This window comes from Galeopterus variegatus, unplaced genomic scaffold (assembly GCF_000696425.1).
Source record: "Galeopterus variegatus unplaced genomic scaffold, G_variegatus-3.0.2 Scaffold615, whole genome shotgun sequence".
In the NCBI taxonomy this organism is placed as follows: domain Eukaryota; kingdom Metazoa; phylum Chordata; class Mammalia; order Dermoptera; family Cynocephalidae; genus Galeopterus; species Galeopterus variegatus.
In genome coordinates, this window is record NW_007726726.1 from 93,850 (window position 1) to 119,989 (window position 26,140).

The 26,140-nt window shown below is 62.3% G+C and overlaps 1 protein-coding gene across 1 annotated transcript in view; it reads right to left on the reverse strand.

Moving 5' to 3' along the window:
* CACNA1H (calcium channel, voltage-dependent, T type, alpha 1H subunit) overlaps window positions 1-26,140 on the reverse strand; it is a 69,432-nt gene continuing 43,292 nt past the window's right edge. Inside the window, exons 4-36 of the mRNA XM_008570580.1 lie at window positions 25,958-26,069; window positions 25,728-25,861; window positions 25,222-25,319; window positions 22,516-22,675; window positions 20,735-21,053; window positions 20,483-20,575; window positions 18,964-19,756; window positions 17,058-17,500; window positions 15,197-15,348; window positions 14,208-14,393; window positions 13,995-14,112; window positions 13,595-13,750; window positions 13,163-13,253; window positions 12,834-13,042; window positions 11,242-11,652; window positions 10,749-10,849; window positions 10,452-10,575; window positions 10,303-10,371; window positions 10,029-10,213; window positions 9,681-9,807; window positions 9,421-9,546; window positions 9,245-9,334; window positions 8,949-9,141; window positions 8,520-8,537; window positions 7,271-7,422; window positions 6,432-6,541; window positions 6,206-6,339; window positions 5,924-5,994; window positions 4,541-4,619; window positions 3,319-3,440; window positions 2,766-3,195; window positions 2,495-2,655; window positions 1-1,819 (exon numbers count right to left, since the gene is read on the reverse strand). Coding sequence (XP_008568802.1) covers window positions 779-1,819; window positions 2,495-2,655; window positions 2,766-3,195; window positions 3,319-3,440; window positions 4,541-4,619; window positions 5,924-5,994; window positions 6,206-6,339; window positions 6,432-6,541; window positions 7,271-7,422; window positions 8,520-8,537; window positions 8,949-9,141; window positions 9,245-9,334; window positions 9,421-9,546; window positions 9,681-9,807; window positions 10,029-10,213; window positions 10,303-10,371; window positions 10,452-10,575; window positions 10,749-10,849; window positions 11,242-11,652; window positions 12,834-13,042; window positions 13,163-13,253; window positions 13,595-13,750; window positions 13,995-14,112; window positions 14,208-14,393; window positions 15,197-15,348; window positions 17,058-17,500; window positions 18,964-19,756; window positions 20,483-20,575; window positions 20,735-21,053; window positions 22,516-22,675; window positions 25,222-25,319; window positions 25,728-25,861; window positions 25,958-26,069 — 6,808 coding nt within the window. The 3' untranslated portion in view covers window positions 1-778. The remainder of the gene's footprint in view (window positions 1,820-2,494; window positions 2,656-2,765; window positions 3,196-3,318; window positions 3,441-4,540; window positions 4,620-5,923; window positions 5,995-6,205; window positions 6,340-6,431; window positions 6,542-7,270; window positions 7,423-8,519; window positions 8,538-8,948; window positions 9,142-9,244; window positions 9,335-9,420; window positions 9,547-9,680; window positions 9,808-10,028; window positions 10,214-10,302; window positions 10,372-10,451; window positions 10,576-10,748; window positions 10,850-11,241; window positions 11,653-12,833; window positions 13,043-13,162; window positions 13,254-13,594; window positions 13,751-13,994; window positions 14,113-14,207; window positions 14,394-15,196; window positions 15,349-17,057; window positions 17,501-18,963; window positions 19,757-20,482; window positions 20,576-20,734; window positions 21,054-22,515; window positions 22,676-25,221; window positions 25,320-25,727; window positions 25,862-25,957; window positions 26,070-26,140) is intronic.

The following is a 26,140-nucleotide window of genomic DNA, read 5'->3' on the forward strand; positions in this document are numbered from 1 at the left end:
TGTTTCTTAAATAAGTTAGTCTTTATTCTCTCCCTTCCCCTTCCCCGACTTGAGTTTTCTGCATCGGATTATTGCAATGTTGAACCTGAATTTATAAAACGAATGAAACATAACAGAGGGTGTCAGCTGAAACCTCGCTCCTGAAGCCCCACGGAGGGCAGAGCCCCGTCAGCGTTGGGGCTCCTTACTGCATGGCCGTGGCTCCCTGTCCATGTGGCGCCTCCTAGAGAGCCCCTGGCTGATTCCTGGGGGACCCCTGCGGAGGGCCATGTGGCGCAGTGGGGGAGGGTGTGTGTGAGGGTGTGATGGACAGGAGGGAGGGACTGGACTGTGAGCGGAGAGGACATTTGGCCGCAGTGGCCTCGGGGACCAGACCTGCTGCCGTGAAGGCAGGGGTGGCCCCAAGCGTGTGTTCCCTATAAAAATACGTGGACTGTGAGGGTGGAGCTCCGGTGCCTTCCTCTCGGTGGTGGGTTTCTGCTCCTTGTCCCAGAGATGCAGCCTCTCTCCTTGCAGGACTGCTGACCTGGCCACCGTCATGGCCTGGGATGGCAGTGGCAAACTTGGGAAAACCCGAACGCAGTGGAGGGTCTCAGGGCCAAGAGGCTACTCCCTACTTCCAGCATCTCCTCCCTCTCCCTGGGCTGACGTCGGCCCTGGGCCTTTCTGCCCATGGTGGGGCCTGAGCCGGGGTCCACGTATGGCCCCACCCAGGGCCACCACCCCAGTGGGTGCCCCAGACCCCAGTGCCAAAGCCCTGTGTGCAGTCAGCCCTGAGCTACACCGGCTCCTCTGCACTGCTGCCCTGCACAGGGGTGGCTGGGGGGGACCGTGGTTTCTTCAGGGGACTCTGGGGAACTGTGAGGTGCGCCCCTGGCCCCTTCTCTGGGGGGTCCCCGGAGGACATGGGAGGCTCTTTTTCCAGGGGTTCCAGAGGTGCCACAGCTCCTGAGGAGGCAGCTCTGGGTTCTGGGGTTGCACTGTGGCCACCGTCCAAGAAAAGGTCTCCAGCAGGGCCCCCCACATCCAGCGGCTCAAAGGTGAAGTTGGGGACAGTGAGGTGCTCTGCCCGGCAGGAGGCCTGGCCCCGCCGCTCCCCCTTGGCTGCAGGGTCTCCGCCCACGCCCAGGCCCTCCATGGGCTCCAGCGGGTCCCGGTGGGGGGTGGCCTCACAGGATGGGGTTCTGCGCCGCAGGGTGGTGCTGCGACCTTCTGCTGCGGGGGGCCGAGGGGGCCCCTCCTTCTCCACTGGGGGATCTATGGAGATGCAGGGAGGGCTCATCTTCTTCTTCCTGCGCGCCCCTAAGGTGGGTTCAGCCTCCAGGACTCTAGACTTTACCTCTCCAGGCTCCAGGCAGCCGTCCCCATTGCCTAGCTCTGCCGAGGGCCGCCTCTGCTCGTCCACGTGGCCCGGCTTGTCCAGGAAGCCCTGGGCATCAACACTGTAGAACCTGCACAGGTCCCGCTTGCTGCCCACCACCCCGCGGCCTGCAGGGGAGGCTGAGGGGCTGCGGGGCTCAGCTGCAGGCGGCCAGGGCTGGGCAGAGCTGGTGATGTGGCTGACCTCCTCGTCGGCTGGGTCTGAGGCCTCGGCCTCCTCTCCACCTGGGGCCACCGGCCGGCTGGACACGCAGCGCTGTCCGAAAGCGTGCTTGCGGGTACGGATGCTGGCAGGCTGAGGGGAACAGGGTGGGGACCGCAGGGAGCCCCTCAGGGACACCTGCCTTGCCGGGGTCTTCTCAACAGGCTCCCCAGAGTCGGGGACACTGTCGCCAGGACCGTCAATCTGCCCTTCCAGGGACTCGGTGTGCACGGCTTCCTGCTAGGGCATGGGGTCCAGGTAAGGAATGAGACACCAGGGAGAGCCCGGTCAGTAGCCAGGGATCCCTCCCCATCTGGGCCCTAGGGAGTTCAGAGAGGGCAGGTCCCCTGGATGGCTCCTGACTCTTCAAGGCTGGGGGCCCAGGTGGGACGGGGCTGGGGGCTGCTGGAGCGGATGTCACGGTCCCTGATCTGTGAGGCCCCAGACAAGCCTGCACCCCCACTCTGTGGGCCAAAATGGAGGGGAGTGCCTTTGGGGTCTGAGCTCCCATGGGTGGAGCCTGCCACAGGAGAATATGACAGGCACGGTCCTGGGGCCGGGGCCAACTCCAGTCCACTAACAGTGCCAGCCCCGCTCAACACCCCAAGGATGGGACTGTCCTGACAGCTCTCGCGCTGGCCAGCAGGAGCTGAGGTGGGGGTAGTAGAGGAGGCAGAGGCTGGGTGGTCTGGGCACAAGTGGGGACCATGAGGCCTGGCGCTCTGGCCACTGTGGTGGCTGGAGGCTGCTGGCTATGCTGAGTGCCCAGCTGGGCTCAACACCCGGGGATCTGCCAGGCAGCAGACAGGACACTCAGGGTACCAAGGACCAGTGCCCTTGCTCACCCTTCAAATGGGGAAAGAAGTCCCTGTGGAACCCCAGTGGTGGCTGCAGGTCGCGGGCTTCTCCTACCTGTCTGCAGAGCAGCCGGCTGAGGCTGGGGGAACAGGATGTGCCCCGAGGGGACGGAGCCTGGAGAGTGTTGCTGCCTCTGGCCGGGGAGGATGCAGCTGATGGGACCTGGAGGGAGGCCCAGGACTCCAGGGGTGGCGAGTGAGTGGGGGCGGCCGATCCTGAGGCAGGGGCGCATCTGAGCCTGCAGCCCGCCCAGCCTGTCCTCCCACCCAGCCCGCGTCCTCCCCACTCTGGCCCATCCTGCTGCTGCCCCTGCTGGAGGCTGTACCTGAGGGGTCCGTGCTGGCGTAGGTTTCCATCTCTACTTCCTGCAGCAGGTGAGAGTGGGGGGCTGAGGCGGGTGCCACGGGCCGGAACATGTAGCTGTCGTTGGGCAGCGAGAGCATCCTGGACACAGACACCTTGCGTGCAACAAGGAGGCTCGGGGCATCCGGCCCCGCACCCGAGCTCTCCTGGGGTGCAGGCCTGGGGCGGGGTGGGGGCCCCTGTGCCATCTCCAGTGCGATCTCAGCGTCCAGCTCAGCATCTTCTCGGGCCTCCTTGTTACTCTCCTCCAGGTGTTTCATAAGCACGGCCACCACCACATTGACCAGCACGAACTGGGCAACCAGCACGAAGGTCACGAAGTAGACGGGTGACAGTGCGGGCAGGTAGCTGAGGCAGTGCTTGTCCTCGCGGGTGCACTCGCGCAGCGTGTCCTGCGGGCAGGTCGATGGATACAGGGCTTGGCGTCCGTCTCTACCGTGCCCTGTGAGGACGGATCGCCACAGTCCCCAGGAGAGCCGGCAGCCTGTGCCTCGCCCATCGCGAGGACTGTGTACCTTCATGATGCCATTCCAGTTGTCCCCAGTGGACACACGGAACAGTGTGAGGAAGGCCATGCCAAAGTTGGTGAAGGTGGCATGCCGGCTCAGGCCCTCGCAGGGGTTGTCCTCACTGCACTCTGCGAGGGACAGAGACACATGCCTGGTCAGCTCAGGCCTGCTTGGGGGGCAGGTACAGTGCACATACCCAGCCTCCACCAGGGCTGCCCAGGGACATAGGAAGCAGGGACAGCCTGGGCTGCATATGGACAAGCCCCCAGTGGGTGTAGGGGTTGCTGGGGGTGTGACCTGGAGCCCATGGGCCATGACCTCTGCTGCCCAGCTCTGCCCATCAGCAGACAAGGCTTCCTGCTCTCCACCTTCCCGCTTCCCCGCCTCAGCTCACTGCCCCAGTGGCCAACACGCCCTCAGTCCTGAGGAGTAATGGCCCCCCCAGGCGAGGAGCCTCAGCTACTGGGCCTGGGCCAGGAGTCATCAGGCCTAGCTGAGGGGGAGCTCCGGGGTCCTGGGAAGGAGCTGGAAGTGCCCATCATCTGTGACTGCGTGTCTGTGGTGGCTACAGGGAGCCCAGGCCCAGGTGTCTGAGGCACTGGCTGACCTGTACAGTCCTCCCGTAGGCACACTACATCCACGGCTGCCTCCCAGATGAGCCCACAGGGGCTTCCTGGAAGCTACTGAGGCCCCTGGGGACCCTGGCAGGCAGGGGAGGGGACCAGGCTGCCTGTGTAGAGTCCCCACCTGCCCCAGCCCAGCCTGGGCAGAGTCTCAGGCCAGCGTGGGTGCCTTAGGAAATTACTGGTTGCAACCTGGAAGAGCATTAGTCTCCTGGGAACTACGTGGCATGCAGGACGACAGGTGTGTGTTTTTGCACGCACACATGCTCGCCCTTGCATGTGGCTCTGCCCGCCTGGCTGGGGTATAGGTGTGTGCAGGTCCATGTCCACGTCCGTCTCTCCCTGCATGACTGTGTGTGTGTGTCTGTGTCCATGTGTGTCCCTGCGTGTATGTTCCAGTCTGCAGTACACCTCTGCATGGACAATCTGTGTTTGTAGGTGCCAGTGTCCACCTGTTGGACCTGATGAGCTGACAGGAGCAGAACGCTGCATGGTCTGAGAGATGTGTGCCTGCGTGCAAGTGGATGGACAGATGGGCGCACCTTCCTGAACTCCCAGGTCAGCGCACAGGTCTGTCCGGGAAGGCGCGGTGTGGCTGCACTCACCGAGCCTCCCGAACAGCTCCACTCCCAGGGCAGCATAGATAAAAAACAGGAGCATGAAAAGAAGGCCAAGGTTCCCTACCTACACAAGAAAGAAGCAGAACAGGGTCAGGGGAGGGGACAGGAGCAGCCTCAGTTCCGCCCCACAGGGCACTCACTGCCAGGCCCTCCCCATCCCCTCTCCCTGGAGCTCCCGCCCATGAGCCCCGAGTCCCTTCTGGCTATGGAGCCTCCTGGGGCTCCCTGTCCTCGATGGCGTCCAGAGCCGCTCCCAAGCTGCCCAAGCTGGCCTTCTCCCCCACCCCACACCCAGCTGGCAGGGAGGATTAGACATACAGACGAACACATGGGTGTTTGGGTGGGTGGATGGCTGGGAGGGTTGGACATATGGACAAACACATGGGTGGTTGGGTGTATGGGCGGCTGGGAGGGTTGGACGTATGGACAGACACATGGGTGGTTGTGTAGACAGCTGGCTGAGAGGGCTGTACATATAGATGGACACATGGGTGGTTGGGTGGGTGGACGGCTGGAGGGTTGGACGTATGGACGGACGCATGGGTGGTTGGGTGGGTGGGTGGACGGCTGGGAGGGTTGGACTTATGGACAGCACATGGGTGGTTGGGTGGATGGCTGGCTGGGAGGGTTGGACGTATGGATGGACGTATGGGTGGTTGGGTGGGTAGATGGCTGGCTTGGAGGGCTGGACATATAGATGGACGGCTGGGAGGGTTGGACGTATGGACGGACGTATGGACGGATGCATGGGTGGTTGGGTGGGTGTATGGATGGCTGGGAGGGTTGGACGTATGGACGGACATATGGACGGATGCATGGGTGGTTGGGTGGGCAGATGGTTGGCTGGCAGGGTTGGACGTATGGATGGACACATGGGTGGTTGGGTGGGTAGACGGCTGTGGGCATGTGGCAGTGAGTACACAGAAGGACTGGACACTACAGAGATGGTGTAAATGGATGAGACTATTTCAGCTCAAGAGTCCAGAAAGGGTGAGGGTAGGGCTGTGGGCCGGGAGTGAGGATCTGGGCCTGAGCAGTTACAAGGAGGAGAGAGCCCTGCAGCTAACACCCAGGACCTGTATGGTCCTCTGCCCACAGACAAGCCCACCTCAGCCACCTGCTATCCTCTGCCCCAATCCCTCCAATCATGCCCTGCCCCCATAAGTGGATCAGATCTTGTAGGCACTGGTTAGTGGTCTTGCCCAGAGGAATAAGGTCCAAAGGCAGGTGGCCATTTCCACCCCTTCTGGCCCAGCTACACCCTTCACACACACAGCACAGTGGCCGCGTGACCACACAAATAAGGGAGTGACTGAGAGTGGCCTTGTCCTTTCGAGACATCTATATAGGCGCCTGGGCCCCGCCTACCTGGGGCAGGGCTTGAACCACGGTGTCCAGCAGGGCCCGCATGCCCGTGGCCATCTTGAGCAGCTTTAGCACTGGGGCCGGGAGCAGAGCATTAGTGTGGAAGGATGGGGCCTGGGGCCCAGGTGACCCTCCCTGACTGTCCTGCTGAAACCAAGATCCACCACCTGGCACCTGCAGACACCTTTGGCCCAGTGAGGACCAGATGTAAACTGAGGGAGGACGCTGGGCATGGGCATGGAAGCCAGTGGCGGGTCCCCACGGCAGGGTGCACAGGCCACCTACCGCGGGCGATGCGGAGTACGCGCATGATGCGGATGATGGTGGGGTTGATGGGCAGCGCGGCGTTCATCTCGATCTCCTCCAGCGTGATGCCCATGATAGACAGCAGCACAATGGCCAGGTCCAGCTGGTTCCACCTGCACAAGACTCAGCGTCGGCCCGCCTCCTCAGGGCGGCACCCCAGGCCCAGCCAGAGCAGCAGCTGCCTGCCTGCCATCTGCCCACACACCTGTCCTTGAAGAACCGCCGGAACCCAAACGCCACCAGTTTGAGTGCAGCCTCAAAGATGAAGACGATGGTGAACACGTAGTTGCAGTACTTGAGGGCCTCGTCCAGTGACTGCGGACAGAGTCAGGTACTCCCGCTGTGTGCTCAGCTGGGCGGCCCTTCCTCCCGCTCCTGCTCCAGCTCTGCGTGCCACTGCCCGGGGGTCTGCAGCTGCAGCCCCAGGCCAGCCCCTCTGCCCACCTCCACACAGCATACAAACAGTGCTCCTTAAGTGTGTCCTACTGAGCGAATGAAAATGTGCTCTCCCAACGTTCTTCGGCCTGGCTGAACGCTACCACCTCCAAGGAGCCCCCCAAGCTGCCACCCGTTCTCACCCTGCAGCCATCTGGGCATCCCCAGCAACTGTGTCCTGGCCATTCAGGCCATCTCTGTCCTCTCCTCACCTGGGCACCTCTGGGCACAGGGACAGGTGGCTGACAGAACCCAGCTATTGAGCACTCACTGTATGTGGGGCCATGCCAGGCCCAGAGGTGTCATCTCGATGAACCCCGCAGCCCTCTAAAGACAACCCTTGGGTAAGGGGAGGTACCTGCTGCTCTGAGCCCAGGATCCCGCCCGTCTATAGCCTGGGACAGTGGCCGCCCCACCAGACCCACTATCCTCAGTGTCACACAAGCAACGCTTTCACAAAGCTGGGCTTATTTAGGCTAGAAGGCCCTCTGCTGTTCTGCTATTCTGGACATGCAGGTGTTGCCTGAGTGAGACAGGAGCTGACCATCTTAGGCTGGCCTGCCTCCCACCAGCCCCATCCCTGTCCCCAGGGTCATGCAGGCCGCCCACCTTGGGCTGGTTGTAGTGCTCCATGGACATGGTGATGACATTGACGCCAATGATGAAAGTGATGAACAGGTCAAGGTAGTGGCTGGTGCACAGCGAGTGGATAGAGCGGCGCGTGGGTGAGTAGTCGGCGTAGTAGGGCCGGCGCTGGGCCTCTGTGGGGACAGGAACGCCAGTGAGTGGCTGGGCAGCGGAGGGCTGCCTGTGCCTGTGGCACCTGCCAGTCCCCCAAGTGCCTCCCGGGAGGCCGAGCGTGCGGAGGAGGCTGAGGGAGGCTCGGGGGTGAGGATGAGCCGGGCCTGCTTCACGGGCCTTGCAGGGAGCCTCGGGCAGGTCACTACATAACCTCCTCCTCGACTGTGGGACCTTGGTCCCAAGTAGGCCCCAGCAGTGGGGTTGGGAGCCAAGACGGCCTCCCCACGCCCATCTGGGTCCCTGCCCAGCCTGTGTGGTTCACTCTGTGCCAGGACCAGGGCTCAGAGACATCTTGGTGACGGAGAGCTGGACAGGGCAGGGGAGCCTGCCTCCTCTTCCACCTGCCAGGCTAGGCACTGCCGGCCCTGCCAGGGCAGAGGCAGACCGAGTTGCTCTCTGGCCGCCAGGCCATCTCTCCCCTTCCTGTCCTCCAAGGGACCACTGGCGACTATGGTCTGGGGTCTGCCGGACCCCAGCCCATCTGAAGTCAATGCCCATGACAGGAAGATAAAAACCTACGGGGGGCAGCCCCCTCCCCGTGTGTGTGCCCCTGCAGGTTTGTCTGAACTAAATGCTCTGCCTGCAGTAGCCCCCTCAGCAAATATTAAAGAGCTCCCACAGGTGAGGCCGTGGGCTGCCTCATGCCCTGGCCACAGAACCATGCAGGGGTGGGGGCCGGTGGCCCAGGGCCTGGGGAAGCAGGTGCTGATGGGCAACGACCCCCACCCAGACCCTCGTGCGGCTCAGCCCGGCATGCAGTCACTAGAGTGCTGGGCTCGGGCAGCCAGGTGGGCCAGGCCAGGGGAGGACATGGAGCAGCTGGGAGCAGGCATCCTGGAGCTCAGCAGAGAAGCGCAGACATGTAGACGGGTGAGGGCAGCTCACGTGAGCAGGGCAGCAGCGAGGACACAGGGAGCCACAGCCCTTCCTCCCGGTCCCGGCCACCCTGCCCACCATGCCCACCCTGCGGTGGCCCCTGTGGGCCTGCAACACCCGCCCTTCCCCATGCAGCAGCCGCAGCAGTGGGAGCTGAGTCATGCAGGGCGGGGGCAGGTACCTGGGTTGGGGAAAGTGCCTGGAAAAACAAGGAGATGGTCTGAGGGGACACCCAGCGGCCCCTGCTGTGGGAAGCCCTCCCTGCTCCCAGCCAGTGGGGCCTCACTCTCCCTGGCCCTGCATCCCACCCCCCGTCTTGGAGGGGCTGTGCCAGACCCCACGGAGGGAAAGCTCACGGGGTGAACCTGCTGCTCAAGCGTTGGGGGGACCAGGGGGGCCTCGTCCTGCTCCTCCTGCCACGGGGGGCCCCAGTGCCCTCTCCTGTCCGGCCCCTCCTCTGACGCCCGGCCCCCATGCAGGCCAGGCAGGCTGTGTGCAGAACCAGCCGCCAGGCTGGGGTACACCGTGCGGGGCTGGCAGCTGAGGGGCCAGCGGGCACGCAGGTACCGACCCGCCACCGCCACCGCCTCTGCCACCGCGTGCGCCTTACTCCTGCGCCTCCTTTCCAGGCGCCGCAGACGCTTCTCCTCGCGCCGCCGCGCCTCCTCAGCCTCCTGGTGCTGCCGGCACTTGTGGAAGTTCTCCACTACAACACCCACAAACATGTTGAGCACGAAGAAGCTGACGATCAGCAGGAAGGAGATGAAGTACAGCAGCATCCAGGGGTTGTGGTTTTGCACGGGCTGTGGCACAGAGGCGCGGTGGGTCCCTGAGACGACCCAGCCCACCCCCAGAGCACCTACAGGCTTCGGTCGAGGTCGCCAAGGCAGGCCCGTCCCTGCGCACCTGCTGGTCGACACCCACGGCGTCCAGCCCGTCATACATGATGTTCACCCAGCCGTCCTTGGACGAAAGCACGAACAGGGACATCAGGGCCTAGAGGGCCAGAGCAGGGTCACTGAGCGGGGCAAGGCTGGGGTCACTGCGCCTGCCGCAAGCCCCGCCCAGCCTCTGGCACCCACCTGGCCCAGGTTGTCAAAGTTGTACTTGTGCCGCACCCAGCGGTAGTGGGCAGCCTGGCACTCGGATCGCGTGGAGATGTTCCTGGTGTCAGCGCCCTCGCAGTGGTAGAACTTGCCCTTGAAGAGCTGACAGGGCAGCCGGTCACCCCAGAGGGCCCAGCCTGCAAGTGCGCCCCACACAGGCCCTCCCAGCCCCGCCGCGCAGCCAAGGACCACACGTCCTGGCAGCTGGGACCTTCAGACAAGCAGGGGTTGCGCACCTGCACCCCCAGGATGCCAAAAATGATGAAGAAAGCACAGCAGATCAGGACGATGTTCCCAATAGGCCGCAGCGATGATATCAGCGTCTCCACCACCAGCTTGAGGCCCGGAGCCCGGCTGATGACCCTGGACACAGGCAGTGGGGACGTGTTGTCGGGCCCACCTGGAGAGCTGCCACCAGGCAACAGGCACAGCAGGTGCAAAGGCCCAAAGGTGGGACTGAACTGGCAGCCTGAGGGCAGCCCAATGCAGGGAGAGCCACTGCGGGCGGGGGGTGGGGAAGTACTGTGCTCTGTTCTCTCCAGATGCCCATGGGGGGCCCCACCCCCACCCTGAACTGCCCCTACCTCAGAGGCCGCAGGGTCCGCAGCAGGCGCAGCACGCGCAGGATGCCCAGGATCTTGGCACCGCCGGCTGAGGCCATGGCCACCACGATGTCAACCAAGGAAACCAGCACCAGCACCCCATCCAGCACGTTCCAGCTGCTCTGCAAGTAGGCGCGCTCGCCCGCCAGCAGCCCCAGGGCGACCACCTGGGGGAGGGGTCCCGGGGGAATCAGGGGAACTGCTGGGGGATGTTGGGCAGAATGGGAACCCCAGGCACCCGGGGACACCTCAGTACCTTCACCATCATCTCGGCCACAAAGATGGCTGTGAAGATGTAGTTGGAGACGCTGAGGAAGACCCGCTCCTGCAGGGAGAGGCTGGTGGGAGGGGCCCCGTCCATGCCAGTGCAGCCCCACCCAGGACAACCGCAGACTGGCGACTCACAGTGCTACCGGGGTCGATGTCAGGCCGCTCCAGCGCGATGGCGATGCAGTTGAGGAAGATGAAGGCCAGCACCACGTGGTCGAACATCTTGTGGGCAATGACCTTCTGGCAGGACATGCGGAACCTAGGGGGCCGGCCAGGGTGAGAGGCGAGGGCTGAGCTGGCAGGCACGGGGGTCCCGGTGGTCCCATGCCCACCCTGTGCCTGCCCTGCCCAGTAGGGTGGGGGGAGGAGGGAGGTGCCACAGGAGTCAGCCTCAGGCGGGATCACCGAACATCCCCTCCCTGGGATCCTCACCGGTTCTGTGGGGAGAAGAGGTAGAGCGACCAGGACTCGCGGTCCTGGCACCACTGGGGCTTGTAGGGCTCCAGCACCTTCTGCAGGCGGAAGCAGCAGCTCTGGGGAGAGGAGGGATCATCAGAGCCCCCGCCCACCAGGCCGCCTCTCCCGGCCCCTACGGTCCACCCGCTTCATAAGCCAGTCTGTCCCTTTCTCCTGCCCTTGGCTGCCTCGTCCTCACGTCATACCTGTCCTGCTGGCCTCACCTTTCCCACCCAGGCAATGGGAGTCCACAGGGCCAGTGCCCCCAAGAACCAGCCTCGGCTGACGGTAGCCACCTCGCCTAGGGGATACCTCCCTTCGTTGCCCACCCAGGGCACCTCATGGCCAGTGGCTGACCATTAAACAGGAGCCCAACCCCCTCCCCCGCTGCAGATGGGCCGGCTCTGGTGGGATCAGCTGCGGCTGACCCTCTGCTGTCCTCCCTGGCCAGGGACCCCTGCCCACTCACGTCCTCCACATCATCGTCAAACTCCGCCACGTCCTCCTTGTGGCTGTCGATGTGCAGGAAGAACTCACTGGGCAGGGCTGCCATCTGCCCGTTGCAGTCGTGCAGCTTGGCGGGCAGGAGGGTGGCCGGCCGCGGGGGCCGCAGGTCCAGTGTGCTGCGGTGGTCCAGGGACTCGGCACGCCGCAGCAGAGTGGTGCAGGGCTGGGGCATGGCACCCCCGCTGGGCCTGCTGTCCTCCGCCTCGTCGTCCGTGCTGCCCTTGCCCTCGCCGGACAGCAGTGATTCGCGCTCCCCGCACTGGCTCCGGCGCTTGAGGCTGGGCGCGCGGCCCAGGCTGTTCCAGCTTGAGCGCCGGCTGCTCCAGGCGCTGTTGGGGCCCCACTGGGTGCAGGGTGAGCTGCGGAGGCTGGCCTGGGGGGCGGTGGGGAGTCAGTGTCTGCCCTGAGAGCTCCCCACACACCCCGACTCCTGGCCAGAGGAGCCTCCACCAACCCTGTTAACACCATCACTGCTAACACCCATCGCTGGCATTTACGGAATGCCTCCTGTGTGCCCTATGTGTGGATCACCTCATTAAACGTGCAGATTACCCCACCAGAGAGATGCTGTCAATGCGCATTATCAGTGGGATTCCTGAGACTGCTGCAGACACAGCTGGCCAGGGCCTGAAGGAAGGCCCGGTCTGTCAACGGGGCTAGGATCAGACCAGGGTCAGGCAAAGCGCAGACCACGGGGAGCTTGCTGGACCCATGGCCCCTCAGACACCACCTGGCAGCTGACCCCAGTCTCTGGGGTGGGGTCAGACGGTTTGTCATCGGCAGACTCTGGACTTGCAGAGAAAAGGTTCGGCCGGCCACTGTCTTAGGACATACAGCCTGGTCTAGCCACTCAGACCCTCTCTGCTGTTACTTGTTCTCGACTTCTGGGTCTAGTGGGAGCTGTTTTAGTCTCCAGGAGCCATCTCTGTCCATCTCTCGTGGGACCATGGCAGCTCAGCTGACACATCTCGTCCCTGTGATGCTGTAGCTCTTCCACTGCAGACACGACCACCTCGTCCTAACACTTCCCCGCGAATCCCCATCCTCAGTTGGCCCCCTGCTTCCCCCTCGCTCCACCCACCCCTCACTGGGCCCTTTTCAGGAACTGGTTTTGGCCCTGTCTGTGCGGAGGGCATCTATGGCAGTTTGCATCAGAAGTCTCCCGGGATTCTGTCCTGTTTATCGTGACACGGGGAACCATCTGTCCAACTTCTGGTCTTAAACATTTCTGCCCTCCCTTTTCGTTTTTCCTCCGGACGTGGGCTCTGCCAGTGTGTCTCTTACTGCAGTCTGGCAGATGACCTTCCTACTTTGTGTTCTGCTGGACACTGTGAAGGCTACACCCGGTTTCTGGGTTTGGTCTACACTCCACTCAGAAGCACAGCAGGCCCTGGTGGCCATTTACAGAAAACAGGACACCCGTCTCTCTTGGTCTTTGCATGAGGCTGGGGCTCTATACAGCATGAGACAGGGCTGTGCAGGACCCTCACTCATGTTTGGGAGAATCTGTAAGGAGCTGGGCCGGTGGGGCCGGGGGTGGGAGGTGGTCCCTACCAGAGACTTCTGGTCCCCCAGCTGGGGGTCCACAGAGCTGCTGCTGCCGCGCCGTGAGTCCCGGAGGCTGTGGGCTGTGTCCAAGTGCAGGGAGCTCTTGGGGGTGGGCATGGGCGTGGCCGCCGTGCGCAGGATAAGGGGAGGGGGCAGGCTGCCTCGGCCCTCCAGGTGCCCATTGGGGGTCACTGCCAATGAGTACATCTTCATCTCTGGAGGAGGAAGTGGGGACAGTGGGCCCCCTGAGCCTCCAGGGCTCCCCCAGAAAAGAAACCCACCCACCCAGGACTGCACTCCACCCACCTGCCCTGCCCAGTGGTCTGCAGGCACACCTGTGGCTCGGAGATCTTGGAACTTGTTGAAATCCTGCTCAGAGTGCGTGGAGGTCTTGTCTTCGTCTGTTTCAGATCGGTTGGCATCACCCTGCGCCCCACAAAGCACAGGTAGGTGTGAGGCCCCCATGGGCAGGACCAGCGGTTTAGGAGGTAGGGCGTGAATGGAGGGACCCAGAGGACACGGTCACTGTCCTGGCAGGTGGGTGGAGGAATCGGCTTCTCCAGGCCTGTCTAGGTGGGACCCCCACCCAATGTGCCCAGGCTCTGGCCTCCTCACCTCTGCTTGGAAGCCCCCCTCCCCATCCCGCCCTATACCTCCACCCGGAAGCCCCCAGCCCCACCCTATACCTCCACTTAGAAGCCTTCCTCCTTGCCCTGCTCTTCCACTTGGAAGACCCCCTCCCCGTCACATCCCGCCCTGCCCCGCACCTCCGCCTGGAAGCCCTCTACCAGGATGGCCACCAGCAGGTTGAAGAGCACGTAGTTGCCGAAGGTCATTAGGGCCACGAAGTACAAGGCGGCCCAGGAGGAAGTGGAGGCCATGCCATTGTACAGGACCACATTCCAGTCCTCCTGGGTCAGTATCTGGGGAGAGGAGCCAGAGGCAGGGTGGGCCTGGGGCACCCCACAGAGAGCAGGGAACATCAGGGTGGCCGGCCCCGACAGGAAACACTGGCAAGTCCTCAGGACCAGCCAGAACCTCCCATCCACCTCCCTGGGGGACGGGATGCACCTTCCCCACCATGGACAGCTCTTCAGCAGCTCCAGCCCCTGCCTGTCTTCAGGACCCTCGTTTACAGCAAAGGGCAGCTCCCATCCTGGCCCATACCTGGAACACAGTGACAATGGCCCACAGCAGGGAGTCAAAGTTCTTCCGGTCGGGGATAGTGTCTCCAGTATCTGTCTTCAGGCTGAACTTGCAGCCAAAGAGGTGCATGCCCAGGATGCTGAGGAGGGGAAGGGGGGTGCGCTGAGCATTAGAGGAGGGGGAGAGGCGGGGTGTGCTCAGTGAGGGGGGAAGGTGCCCACCCCCGCCACCCACCTGAAGATGAAGATGAAGAGCATGAGCAGCATACAGAAGGTGGCCACGTTGTCCATGGTCCGCACGAGCACCACCAGCTGCCGCCGCAGTGCCGGCATGAAGCGCACCAGCTTCAGCACCCGCAGCAGCCGGAAGGTCCGCAGCACTGACAGGCCACCGTCTGCCTGCCCCACAATCTCCCAGACACTGCAGGCCATGCACCAGGGCAGGGTCAGGGACTGCTCTCTGACACTGGCCCTCCTTGCCTAAAGCAGGACCGCCAGCTGGGCAGCCACAGTAGCTTTGCTAGGAGTGGGTTCGGCTGCACCGAGGTGCCCAAGGGGCCATAGCACCATCCCAGAAGCAGCGTAGTCAGCACCAGCCCCCAGAGCACCCAGGGAGCCTGGCTCTAGCCAGGCAAAAGAAACTCCTTCACCAAGGGCGTCCCCTGTCCTGAGCCGTGCCCGGCTGGCCTGCTCTTGTGCAGCCCTTCCCTGCAGGTGTGAGACCCCTTTACTCCCGAGGGCTCTGCTTCTTCCTGGGGAAGGTGGGGGCATCTCCCCTCAAGTTCCCTGATCCCTTTTGGGTTGATTTTGTTGCAGCAAATGCCCCCAGATGCAAGTGTGATTCCACCTTTTAAGCTGGCCTTTATCACAGGAGCTAGAGCCAAAACAGAGCTCAGCCTCGAAGATAAAAAGCCACATAGCACCCACTCTGTTCCTGCAGGGAACAGCTCCACTCAATTGTAGAAACATCTGAGAGTGCTGACCTAACTGTGCATGTCCAACAGTGTCTGCAGGGAGGGACCATGGTCCCAGTCAGGGACCTCTCTGCCCATGACACTCTCAAGCGCCTAGACCCCCAAACACCCCCTTTCCGTAGCCTACCATACAATAACATCATTCATGCCTCCTCCTGTGGACAGGGGCCTTGCTCTCTGGGGTGGGTTTCTGCCTGACAGTGGAGCTTCCTGGGCCCCTTTGGCCTGGACAGGGGACAAAGGGACCTACCTGATGACCACAATGATGCCATCGAAGATGTTGTAGGGGTTCCGGATGTAGCCCAGTGGGCCACAGGCCAGTAGCTTCAGCAGCATCTCCAGGGCAAACATGCTGGTGAAGACAACGTTGCTGATCTCCAGGGCGTTGGTCAGCTCATCGGGCTGTGGCGGGGAAGGGCGGTCAGGGGGCCCTGCCTGTGGGCCCCTGCCCTCCCCCAGCACTGACTGGGAAGCAGGTTTGCTGCATCAGGACCCAAGGGGCTGTGGCTGCATCTCAGAAAGAGCCTGATCAGCTGCTGTCTAGAGGAGGAAACCAGGACTCCAGGGGCATCCCCTCCAACTGGATACCCGGCCAGGCTGGCCCTCCCACCCTGCAGGCCACAAGGAGCAGGGTCCAGGGCATTTGTGTCAGGGTGGGCTGTGGGCACACTGCAGGGGAGTCAATAGCACTAGCAGCATCCCAGCAGCTGCCCTGGCCCTGGTGGCCTGGTCAGCCCTCCTCATCTGCAGAAGGCCACATAGGCCTTTCTTCCTGGAGAATGAGTCACTAGTGTGTGTGCCTGCATGTGTGCCACACGTCACGTGTGCGTATTTATCATGTGCTTGTGTCCGTAAATGTGTGGGTAAGACCTGTGTGCACGTATGTGTCAGAATGTGCCTGCATGTGTGCTCCTGCACGTGTGCCACACACATCATGTGTGCATAACTACCACATGCATGTACCCACAAATATGCGGGTAAGCCCTGTATGTGCACATATATGCATGTGTGACTGCCTGGACATGCAACATACGTGTCACGTATACATGCCTATCATGCACATGTTCATGTCTCCATGGGTAAGGCTTGCATGTGTGCATGTGTGAGAACATGCCTGCATGTATGTCCTCCTGCACGTGTGCTGCACACATACAACACACGTATTGTGTGTGTGCCTATCATGTGCATGTGTCCATAAATACATGGGTGAGCTTCGTGTGTGTGCAGAGCTTCCACAGCTGTCCCGGCAGGGATCTCACTCTCACAAGAGCTGTCTTGCCTGGGGCCTGCCTAAGGCTAATGGTGATAGGGTTTTCCCTAAATTGCTCCAGGATAAAAGAAAATAGCCTTGGTAACTTGAAAAGCCCAGAGAGCGGGACACAAGGAAACTGATTTGGGCGCCACAACTGAATCTAGCAGTGGTGGCTGCAGGAACTGGCCTCTGTCCCCAGGAGAAGGCACCTCTCCCCTGGACCCCAGCCGCTCCCTGGTGGGTCCCAGGCCGGGTTTGGGCTGAGGAGGGCCCTGTGGGGTCTACAGCATGCGGATGACTGAGGGGTGCCGGTCACAACCCCCATGATTCTTCCTCTTGGGCCCAGGAGGCCTACTCCTGGGGGTCAATGCCCCCGCCTCCTCTGGTCACCAGGGGGCCCCAGCAGGTGTATCCAGGGAGTCTGGGTCATTTAAGGGGGTGCCTCTCTTCAAGAGCCAGACCAGGCAGGCCGTGAGAAGAGCCAGTTGCACAGGCTGAGATGGCCAGATGAATGCTCTTTGGCCCCTGCTGCACCTGCTACCCTCATCCTTGGGGGTCTCCAGGGGTTTCACTGCCCCTGTGCTGAGACTGGGAGAATCTCTGGCTGTAGCCATGGTGTGTCTGTGTCGCCACTCAGCAGAGGCCCAACCGGAGGAGGAGAGGAGCCACACGTGCTTGCTGAGTGATATAAATTCCTGCAACATGCTGGCTCCCAAGCTGCCCCTGTCTGTCCCCTCCCTGCTCTGGGGCCCTGTAAGAGGCTGAAATCTCAAGGAAGACACAGGGACATGTCCCTGCTAACAACTGCGTCCCAGCCATCGTCCCACAGCGACAGGCCTGCTGCGCCCAGTGGCCCCACCTGCTCATGGTACTCGACACCCATGCTCAGCGTGTTGATAAGAATGGCCACCATGATGCCACGGTTGAAGTACTTGCTGTCCACGATGCGGCGCAGCTTGCCACTGAAGCTGGCCCAGACACAGCCCGGCCCACCCCGCTCGCCCGAGGCCACCCGTCGTGGTGCCCGCCGCCGCGTGCTGCCCTGGTCCGGCGCATCCGCCGCTGGGGGTGGCTGCATGGGGTCCCGGCGGTCTCCGTGCCGCACGTCCTGTGTGAACTCGTAGACCCCATGGCCATCTGAGTCTCCACTCTCTGAGCCGCTGAACTCAAACTCGGGGTCCTCCAGGGCGCTGGCGCAGTACGGGCAGTTCTTCAGCTCACAGGTCAGTGTGCCCGCCTGGGGGCTGGGCAGGGGGCAGGGCACGCTCAGGCCCGACAGATGGCTGGGGGCTCGGCCCAGGCCTGCAGGAGAGGGGCACAGACGGGGACAGGCCCATTCAGTGGTGCTGCAACTTGGGTGTCTGAGAACCCACACCCACATGGTTGTGGGGTGAGCATACCCTCCAAGAAGACCCAGCCTCGTTCTAAGCCCTGGAACCTGTGAATGGGGCCTTAAGTGGACACAAGGTCTCTGCAGATTGATTAGTTAATAAGAAGTGGTCTTACTGAGAACAGTGGGCCCTAACCCGTGGCTGCTGGGCTTGTAAGAGGAGAAAACAGACACAGACGCAGGGGACAGCCATGTGACGATGAAGCCAGAGGATGGAGTGATGTGTCTACAGGCCAAGGGATGCCAAGGACAGCCAGAACCCAGGAGAGGCAGTGAAGGACCTTCCCCTGGAGCCTCCAGGAGGAACCAACCCAGAGACACCTTGATTTTGGACTTTGGCTTCCAGAACTGTACATTTCTGTCACTCTGAGCCACCCAGTCTGTGACATTTTGCTACAGCAGCCTCAAGACACTGGGACAGATGACCACACCTGGGCACATGCAGCCCCACAGAGAAACATCTGCCCTGGGGCCACGCCGTCTGTGGAGTACGGCACAAGCCACTTCCTAGCAGCCGTTGTATGCGGTTAAATTAACTTCTGTGTTCTACTTAACCTGACACATCTAAACTGCTGTCACTCCAACGTGGAAGTGACACACAAGTGGCTAATGGGCGTCCCACGTTGTCTTTGGGCTGAGTCTTTGGGTCGTACACCAACAGCACACTGCCTGCGGCTGGACCCCCACACTCAAGGGCTCTGTGGTCACCCTGGTGGATAGCGCAGGGTTGGGGGCATGTGCCGTGGCACATTTGCTCGCACGCCCCGTGCACCAGTGCATGGGGGCGTATGCATCCAGCAGACGCCCTCAGGGCACGCTCCCTGGTGCGGTGGACTCCCACGCCCCTTCCTGCCTCTGCAACCTGCTCACAGAGCCTGTCTGCATGGAGCCCTACCACCTGGGGTCCCTGTATCTCCCCTTCAATGGCCTGTCCAAGGTCAGCCAAAGCTGTGGCCGTACGTGGGAAGACCCGAATGCATTGGGGGACATGCCAGTCCTCCTCCACGGCCCTGTGACCTTGGCTTCCCTCTCCCACTTCCCCAGCCTCAGCTCCCCAGTTGCTGCAAATCTTCCAGGGAAGCGTCCAGGTGGGAGACACAAGCACACAGTCCCTCTCAGGGCTAGATCAGGAGACACGGGGCTGAGGGCTATGACAGGCTTTCTTTGCTGGATTCAGAATTCTGTCTACACGGCAAAAGCTTGTGCCCCACAGAGCTGTCAGCTGCCTGAGGTTTGCTGTGGGATGGATGGAGACGGGGTCCTCCTCTTCCCTCTCATGGGTTAGAGAGGCATGGCTGGTCCATTTGGCAAAAGGACCAAGCAGGGCTCAGGAGATGCCCAGAGGTGGGGTGCAGACTGGGGCTGGGGTCCTTACCATGCTCCCCGACCACATGCTGGATCTTCTCATAGGGGTCAGGGCCGCCCAGGCTCAAGGGACTGTGTCCTCCGGCTCCTGGAGGCCCGCTGGCACGCTTCCCCTTGGGCCCAGGGCTGGAGCCGCCTTTGCCGCCGCTTGCCTCCGAGGGAAGGATCGTGGGGTAGTTCATGGCTCCCAGCCCCACGGCCAGCTTGAGGCTGGCGGCAGCGACGGCTGCTGTGTGCGCCACCCGGGCCCTCTCCTGCGGCCCCTCCACATGGCAGTCAGCATGGTAGATGCTGTGCACAGACTCCGCATCCAGTGGCGCTCGGCCCGGGGAGGGTGGCGAGGGGGGCCTGCTGGCCCGCACCAGCCTGGTATCACAGGTGCCAGGCTCGGGGCCAGGCCTGCGTGGGCTGCCGTGGCTGAAGTGGTAGTGGTGGTGGTGGTGGTGGTGGTGGTGGTAGACCAGGTGGTGGATGGAGGCCGTGCGCCTGCCAGGCCGGCACTGCCGCCGTCCCGGGCCCTGGCCGTGCAGGGCACTGCTGGGGTCCACCTTCTTGCGCCAGCGGCTCTGCCAGCGGGCGTAGAGACGCAGGCTGCGCCGCTTGACCTTGCGGAAGACGTGGCCCACGTACTTGAGCAGCTCCTCGTAGCAGCTGCCGGGCTCCGAGAAGCTGGCCAGCGTGCTGTCATTGGACAGGTAGCGGGCCCGCTGCTCCCGCATCAGCTGGTTCTCTCGCTGCTTCGTCTCTGAGAACTGCGTGGCGATCACCACCAGGCACAGATTGATCATGAAAAAGGAACCCACCTGTGGCGGGTGGGTGGGCAGCTGTGAGCCCCACTGCGCGCTGCCCGTCCTAGGTGCTGGGACGCCCCACAAAGGGCGGGGTTGCTGTGGTGTTGGCCCTGGACCCCAGCATCTAGAACAGGTGGCATATAACGGGTGCTTCTTGCCTATCCGAGGGACGGGGGAAGACCTGGAATCTTTACCCAGCCATGTGTGAGGCTCGTCCCTCTTGCTTCAGGCCTATCTTCTACGTGATCCTCTCCACTGTGGCTGGTCCCCCTACCCGTGGGGCCTCCCCCATCCCTGTCACACATAGCCTAGCTCCTCTGCTCGCTCACCCCGCTTGTTGTCTGAACACAGGAGGGAGCATGTGTCTTTCTCTGTGCCCTGCTAGGTCTTTGCAAGGTGGCTCTGGGCACATCCAGGAGCCCCACAAACGTTTGCTGATTGACTCACTGATCTGACCCTGCCTGAATACCACAAGGTCATTGAGAAGACAAGGGCAGGGAGGCTATACACACTGTAGAGGGCCATGCCTGGGGGGGCCATACACACTGTGGACAGCTGTGACCCCCGACAAGCAGTCCTGACTCTTCTGCAGCCTCCAAAGGGTACCTGAAAGGCTGGGGAGCTGAATGGCTGCACAGGCCTCCTGAAGTGGGGCTGTCTCCTCCCTGCTGCCCGCCCCACCCGAAGCCCGGCCGACACAGGGACCCACTGTGGCAGCACTGGGGTGGGGGCGCTTACGATGATGAGCAGAATGAAGTAGATGAAGTTGTAGAAGGAGTGCGCGTCCATGACGTAGTACATGATGTCCACCCAGCCCTCCAGCGTGATCACCTGCGGGGAGCCGTGGCTGACACAGGCCTCCAGGTGCGTGGCAGGGCTGGCGGGGTGGGCCCTGCACCCAAGCCCTCCCCAGCGTCGATGACAACCCAGCACACCCGCCCCAGGACCCCGTCCGCCTGAGGATGGGCACCTGAGGTACAGGCCACCCACCTGGAAGATGGCAATCCAGGCATAGCCGATGTTGTCAAAGTTGATGGCACCATTGTGGGGGTTGGAGCCACCCGAGCGGCACACGTTGTAGTACTGGTTCCAGTTGATGCAGGCGTTGTGTCCGGTGCCACCTGCGCCCTCAGCCTGCGGCTGCCCATAGGCTTCCCAGCCCAGCGTGCATGGCACACGCAGCTCGCGGCGGCCTGGGATGTGCGAGCACCTCTGCATGCCGTTGTCGCGGCGCGAAGAGCAGATAAACGGGCTCTCCTCGCCCTCCTCTGTCTGGTAGTACGGCCGCAGAAAGGTCAGGTTGTTGTTCCTGGGGGTGGTGGGCAGGGCCGGGGGGCTCAGTTGGGTGAGGAGCCCATGAGGGTGCAACCACAAAGACCACAGAGTAGACTCCACCCCACTGTTGATGCTGTCATTACCCACCAGGCCCTGGCAGGGTGACCAGCAAGCCTCGCCTTCCTCCTGGCAGCACCCCATCCTGAGCCGGTGGGGCCAGGGGACCTCAACCACTCCGAGGCCCACTGGCGCCTCCTTGTGGGCTCCCCACCTCTGTCTTCTAGTCCTGCCGGCCCCACCCTCCCCCAGTAAACTCCCAGACCCAGAAGGCAGACAATGCCTTGGCCCCGCAGGCAGTGACAGCATGCATCTGCAGGGCCTGCGGGAGGGAGGGGTGCCTCACAGCACCTCAGTCATGTTCCAGAGTAGCCCTGGCAGGCCACTAGCCCCAGGCCACTTATCTTCTCTGGGGGCCATGGAAGGAGGGGACACATTAGGCCCAGGACAAGAGGGACAGAACACCTTTGGGCACAGAAAGGGTAGGACAATGTGCATGAGGGGACACCTGCGCCAAGCACAGTGTCTGGTGGAGGGGGAGTCTCCTGGGCAGCAGTGAGGGGCACGTGCAGGTGGGAAGGCCTGGCTGGCGTCTGTGGGGCACTGTCAGGTGGAGGCAGCCGGACAAGTCCCGGCAACCCTTCTAGGCAGGCCGCCTGGACTGCAGATTGCTGATGTCAAGCCCCCTCACTCAACCCACAGAAGGAGCCACCCTGGGGCTGTGGTGGGGCTAACTCCATCCCCTGCCCTCCCCAGAGCTTGTCCCTGCAACAGCTGGCCTCATCCCCAGGCCCTGCCCCTCCCCTGGCGCACCCCCCACCTTGCTCACACCCCCTGGGGGGCTGCCCTTCTGCTGCACACACAGGCTCTAGAGCACCCCGCCTGCTGCAGCCCATCCTGAGCAGGGCTGGGTGCCACAGACAGAGGGACGTTGGGCACCAGCCTTAGCACTGAAGCCCAGGAAGGCCTCATGGTCACACCCCATGGCCCCTGGACACACTGAGACCTAGTGCTCCCCACCCTCTACTGAGGCTATCCGTAAGGGTCCAGGAGGGCAAAGCTAGGCTGGTCACCCTAGTGAGGCCAGGGACTGAGAGGGGGTGAGTGGGAGCCCAGTGGGAGCCTAGCCCCAGCCTCCCCCACAGCACTTCCCCCAAGTGTCACCCTGGTAGGAACAGAGGCAGAGCAAAGGGAGAGAAAGACAAGGAGAGGAAGTAAAGAGACAAACAGAAGTTGCGAAAAACAGAGAACCAGACAGAAAAATAGGGACAAACAGATCCAAAACCCAGAACCCAAGTTTCAAACCATTGGTATTCCAGGAACAGCGCGTCCTGGGGCGTGGACGGAAGGGGAGGGGCCTGGAAGGGGGGTGGCCCAAGTGCGAGGAACCTGTTGGGGTGTGGCTTCTGGGCGAGGCTGGCGAGGCGGGGCCTGCACACCTGACAAAGGTACTGTCCAGGAAGCAGCGGTTGCGCAGCAGGCCAGCCCAGAGCTGGACACCAACAATGCCGAAAATGAAGAAGACGAAGAAGCAGAGCAGAAGGACGTTCCCGAGCATGGGGAGTGTGTCCAGCAGCAGAGTCACCAGGATCCGCATGCCTGGGGGCAGCAGGGCTGGCAGTCAGCACGGATGAGCCCCCAGAGGCCCCAGCCTTCCTGCAACCCTTGAGCCCTGCCTGCTGCTCACAGTGGGTATCGATGCCCACTGTGTGCCAACGTGGGGGGTGTGCAAGCCATCTGCTGACTTGCGCCAGGCTCCAATGTAACTGGAGCCCCCCCACCTTGCACCGCAGGCCACGCAGGCCACCACACTCGTGGGTCAGATCTGCACCCACAGGGGAGCAAGGCTGCAGCCTGACTGGCCGATGGCGGGCAGTCCCTGTTCCTATCAGAGAGCTGAGGCTGGAGCGGGAGGGAGGCAGGGCTCCTGGCCACTGCGGGCCTGACCATGCAGCATCTCCAGGTCCTCGGGGTGACCAGCTGGGAGTCCAGTGGCCCCAGGCTCTACCTGAGACTCCGTCAGGGGAGCAGCAGCCTCAGGACCCCCACTCTCTCTGAGCCGCCTCCTGGGGGTCTCTGCAGCAGGTGTGGGGCTCAGAAAGCAGGTTTTTCTCTCATTCCCAGTGTGAATCTTGTGGGAGCAGATCCCTGCACTGGAGGGGAGGCTGGGGACAGGTAGCGGCTTTTTGAGGCAGTTTTAAAGCCCTTATTCCTGGGTGCTGTGGGCTGCATGAACAAAAATCAATCCAGGAAGTGGGCAAATTAATCCAAGCCCATGGGTCCCTTGCTGCATCCTGGGCCTGTCCCTCTCCCAGACCCCAGAAGGATAAGGCTTGTTTCCCCAAAACCTCAGCAAGGGCCAGGCTAAGGCTGCAGGCAGAGCTCTGGGTGAGGAGGCCAGCAGAAGGCGATGGGAGCTGAGGTCTAATGGAGCAGACCCCACGGATAGCAATGGCAGAAGGGTCCCCTCAGGTCACAGGGGTGAGCCAAAGTGGAGAGAGGAAGAGGTTCATCAGGGACAGACAGAATCAGTGAGCACTGCTCTGGCCAGACATCAACTGGCCCAAAGATCACACATGATCCAGGGGTAAGAGTGGACCCCAGGCAGACAGAGTGGGATGCAGCTCTGAATGTGTTCTGGGACTCATGAGGAGCATATTGTCCTGTCAGAGAGTTAGCCTGGTTGGAACAGGAGCACATCCCCAAGAGGAAGCCAGACTGCTGACGGCAATTCTGGCCGCTATGGGAATTTAACCTCAAAAATGAACATCCGTGGGAGGGGCTGTGCTGGGTCACTCCACTGTTCCAACAGGTGGGCTCAGGCAGAGGTGCTATCGGCTCTGTGCTGAGTGGACTGGGCACATCAGAGTGCCAGACAGTGCCGAGAGCCTATGCACACCTCCCACCTCCCCTTACAGCCAACCTTGGGGGAGGGGGGACCACTATGCTCCACTGTTACAGTTGGGGAAACTGAGGCTCAGCAACTTGCCCAGGGTCACACAGTATTTGAGCGCTGTCTGACCCACCTGCTGTTTGGTGGAGCTGGTGGCCCCAGGGGAGCAAGTGCCGAGCCCCCGGGTGTGTGACTCTGTGGGGGAGGTGGCTGCATATGCCCTGCCAAGCACCCAGCACCCAGATAAGGCAGCTAGAATGGTGTGTGTCTGCCCACAAATGCGCCTGTAGACCCACATCTGCACAGGTTTACACACACCTCACACAGCCTTGTGGCACTGCATCTCCCCATCCCCCAAGAAGTGGAGCTGCCTAATTCAGCCACAGCACTGAACACTCTGAAGAAAAATCCCAAACCATTTCCTGCTTCAGGCAGATGGCCGTGTGCAGACAGTCCATTTCCAAAACAAGCACCCGCGTGACTTCTGGAAGCTTTTCCTCCACCTGCCCCATGAGAAGACACACAGTGGCTCCTCTCTACCTGGCCCCCTCCTCATAGCTGCTGGCCAAGGCCTGGAGGGTTTCTAGACTCTTCTGGCCAAGCTCAGCCATAAGAATCAGCTGCTAGGTGGAGGACATCTTGCTGGCCCAGCCAGCGCAAGTCTGCTCCTCCTCTCCCCTTGGGGGTGGCTGTTGAGGGGAGGGTGGTGGCTAGAAGTGGTGGTGGGGGGGAGCCCTCCTCAGCACTGATGGCAGGCTGTCCGCTGAACTGGGAGACAGTAGGGGCCCTGAGTTTGGCTGCCTCGCCTGGGAGGGACAGGTGCGCTGCACACAACGAAGCTCACAAAAGTATGTCTCCACCAGCTTTGGGCCACACTGGAATGAGCCAGACAAGGAAACCACCAGGGATCTGCTCTGCCCCTAGCCTTGCCCCAGATGCCGTGCGGATGAGAAGCCCATGGTTCAGAGCGGCCCGGTCACTCAGCACTGTGGAAGTCATGACCCTGCAAATCCTGAGAGCCCATCACACCCCAGCCAGGTCCTCCCCAGAAAAGAAGTGGCAAGTCCTCCAGGGCCCATGGCAAGTGGCAGGGGCCAGTTCCTCATGCCCCAGTGCTGGGGTCTGGGCTGGGGCCAGAGTGCCCTGGAGCCGTCACCTGCCAGTCCTGTGCTTCAGCAGTCCTCGCGAGGGCTCTGCAGGACTGGTGGGACACACAGGCCTAACTCAAGGGGGCTGGAACTGGGTCACTTACTGGGCACTCGGTTGATGGCACGGAGTGGCCGCAGCACACGCACTGTCCGGATGGCTGAAAGGCTCACATTGTGTCCGTCCAGAGAGTACTCCATCATGCTGGCAGACCGACGGGCAGGGGCTCAGTGCTCTCTCCCCATCCCCCAGAAAGCCTGACACCCCCAGGGCCCTGCACTCAGCCAGGCTGGGTCCCAAGGCAGGAGAAGCAGGACCCTCGGTCAGCACTGGGAGGCCCCTTATGACTCACAGATGACCCCATCTACTCCTATCAGCCCTGATGCCGCCACAGGGAGCCCCAGCACAGCACGTGGTCCTCAGCAGAGGCCAAGCTGGGCATTCACTCCTGGCCATCTCCCAGACTTGTGCCTGGGAAGGAGGATCTCCAGAGACCTGACAGGGTACCCTGGCTCCACTAGGACCCCCCAAGCCCACCTCCCACCTCTCTTACTAGGTAGGGGCACAGGGGCCTCAGTTCTACCTGGCCGGGGCCCCCTGCAGGCACCATACCCAGCCATGACAATGAAGAAGTCCAGTCTGTTCCACGTGTCACCCAGGTAGCACTTCTGCCCAAAGAGCCCCAGGGCGATCATCTTGATGACCATCTCCACCGCGAAGAAGGCAAAAATGAAGTCGTCGAAGGCCTGGCAGTAGGAGGGGTCAGGTGGGGGACCCAACACCAGAAGAGCTGACCCTCCACCAGTGCCCGCACCCCATCAATGCCTCCCGCCAGCGCCCACCTCCAGGATGGTGCAGCGCTCCGAGCGACACTCGACGTCCTCGCAGGGCCGGAACATGCCCAGGGTCACGCAGTTGAGCAGGATGACCAGCATGCTGACGTGCTCGAACCACGTGCGAGCGGTGGGTTAAGGGCCACGCAGGAGGGGACCCCAGACCTGCCCCAGCGCCCCAATCTGACCACC